At 42.4% G+C, this 1,167-nt stretch overlaps 1 protein-coding gene across 1 annotated transcript in view; it reads right to left on the reverse strand.

The window, feature by feature from the left end:
- Positions 1-52, reverse strand: part of HUS1 (HUS1 checkpoint homolog (S. pombe)) — a 7,999-nt gene extending 7,947 nt beyond the window's left edge. Inside the window, exon 1 of the mRNA XM_009895054.1 lies at positions 19-52. Within this exon, the coding sequence (XP_009893356.1) occupies positions 19-52 (34 nt within the window). The remainder of the gene's footprint in view (positions 1-18) is intronic.
- Between the last annotated feature and the right edge of the window lie 1,115 nt (positions 53-1,167).

Genomic DNA, 1,167 nt, shown 5'->3' on the forward strand with positions numbered 1-1,167 from the left:
GGCCTCCTTCCGCAGCACTGGCGGTCCCCGCAGCCAGGGCTAAAGAGCTCATGTCGGAGTAAGGCGTCCGGACACTCCCAGGACATACGTATAAAGCCAAATATCTGTATGGGTACCCGCCCTGGTGTTTGGAGGAATTTTCTTCTTCAAATCCAAGGGGCCCCTTGCAGCAGAAAGCATCAGCTGTGTTCAACAGGAAGAATACGTTACCGATTAAACGTGTCAAGGGCTCTACCTCCTGGGGGAAGAAAGAATTAGTGAGCCCTTGATAAATTTAAAATTAGGCCCCCAGGAGGAAATTTACACCTTTTTAGTAAACTCAGGAGCTGAGAAGTCTTGTATCATGAAATTGCCTTTGAATGGGAAGATCCGGACAGTGGGAAGAAGCAGCAACTCCGCTGGACCTCCCTGCCTCAAGGATTCACAGAATCCCCAAATCTATTTGAACAGATGCTAGAGAAAATTTTAAAGGAGTTCCAGGCAGAACCTGGAGTAAGAATCTTGCAATATGTAAATAATCTGTTGGTATCAGGAGAGAGGGAGCGGAAAGTCAGAGAGACATTGATACGTTTGTTGAATTTTATTTTTTTTTGGAGAACAAAGATTAAGATTCTCAAAGACAAAGCTGCAGTTTGTACGAAAAGAAGTAAAGTATTTAAAGCATCTAATTAGTGGGAAAAAAAAAAAAAAGAAGAAAAATCAATCCAGAGCAAATTTCTGTGATTACAGCATTAAGTGTCCCAAGAACAAAAAGAGAAATAAAGAAGATTTTAAGGTTACTATGGTACTGTAAACTATGAGTTAAAGGATACACTTAATCAATAAAATTTCTGTATGACAGACTTGTAAAATAAAGTCCAATACAGTGGACAGAAGATGGAGAAGAGCAATTTAAAGAATTAAAACAGAAGTTACTAGAAGCCCCAGGTTTAGCCCTCCCCTTTTTGTAAACGCGGAAGAAGGGATAGCTCATGGGGTCCTAACGCAGGAATGGGGCAGAAAAAGGTAACTGGTGGCATACCTATCCAAATTAATAGACCCAGTATGTCGGGAGTGGCCCACCTGCATACAGGCAGTGGCAGCCACAGCAATATTAGTAGAAGAAAGCCGAAAAATTAACCTTTGGGGGAACCCTAATCGTACATACACACCACCCCCACCCCCCCA

Source organism: Charadrius vociferus, unplaced genomic scaffold (genome assembly GCF_000708025.1).
Source record: "Charadrius vociferus isolate BGI_N301 unplaced genomic scaffold, ASM70802v2 scaffold101, whole genome shotgun sequence".
Taxonomy (NCBI): domain Eukaryota; kingdom Metazoa; phylum Chordata; class Aves; order Charadriiformes; family Charadriidae; genus Charadrius; species Charadrius vociferus.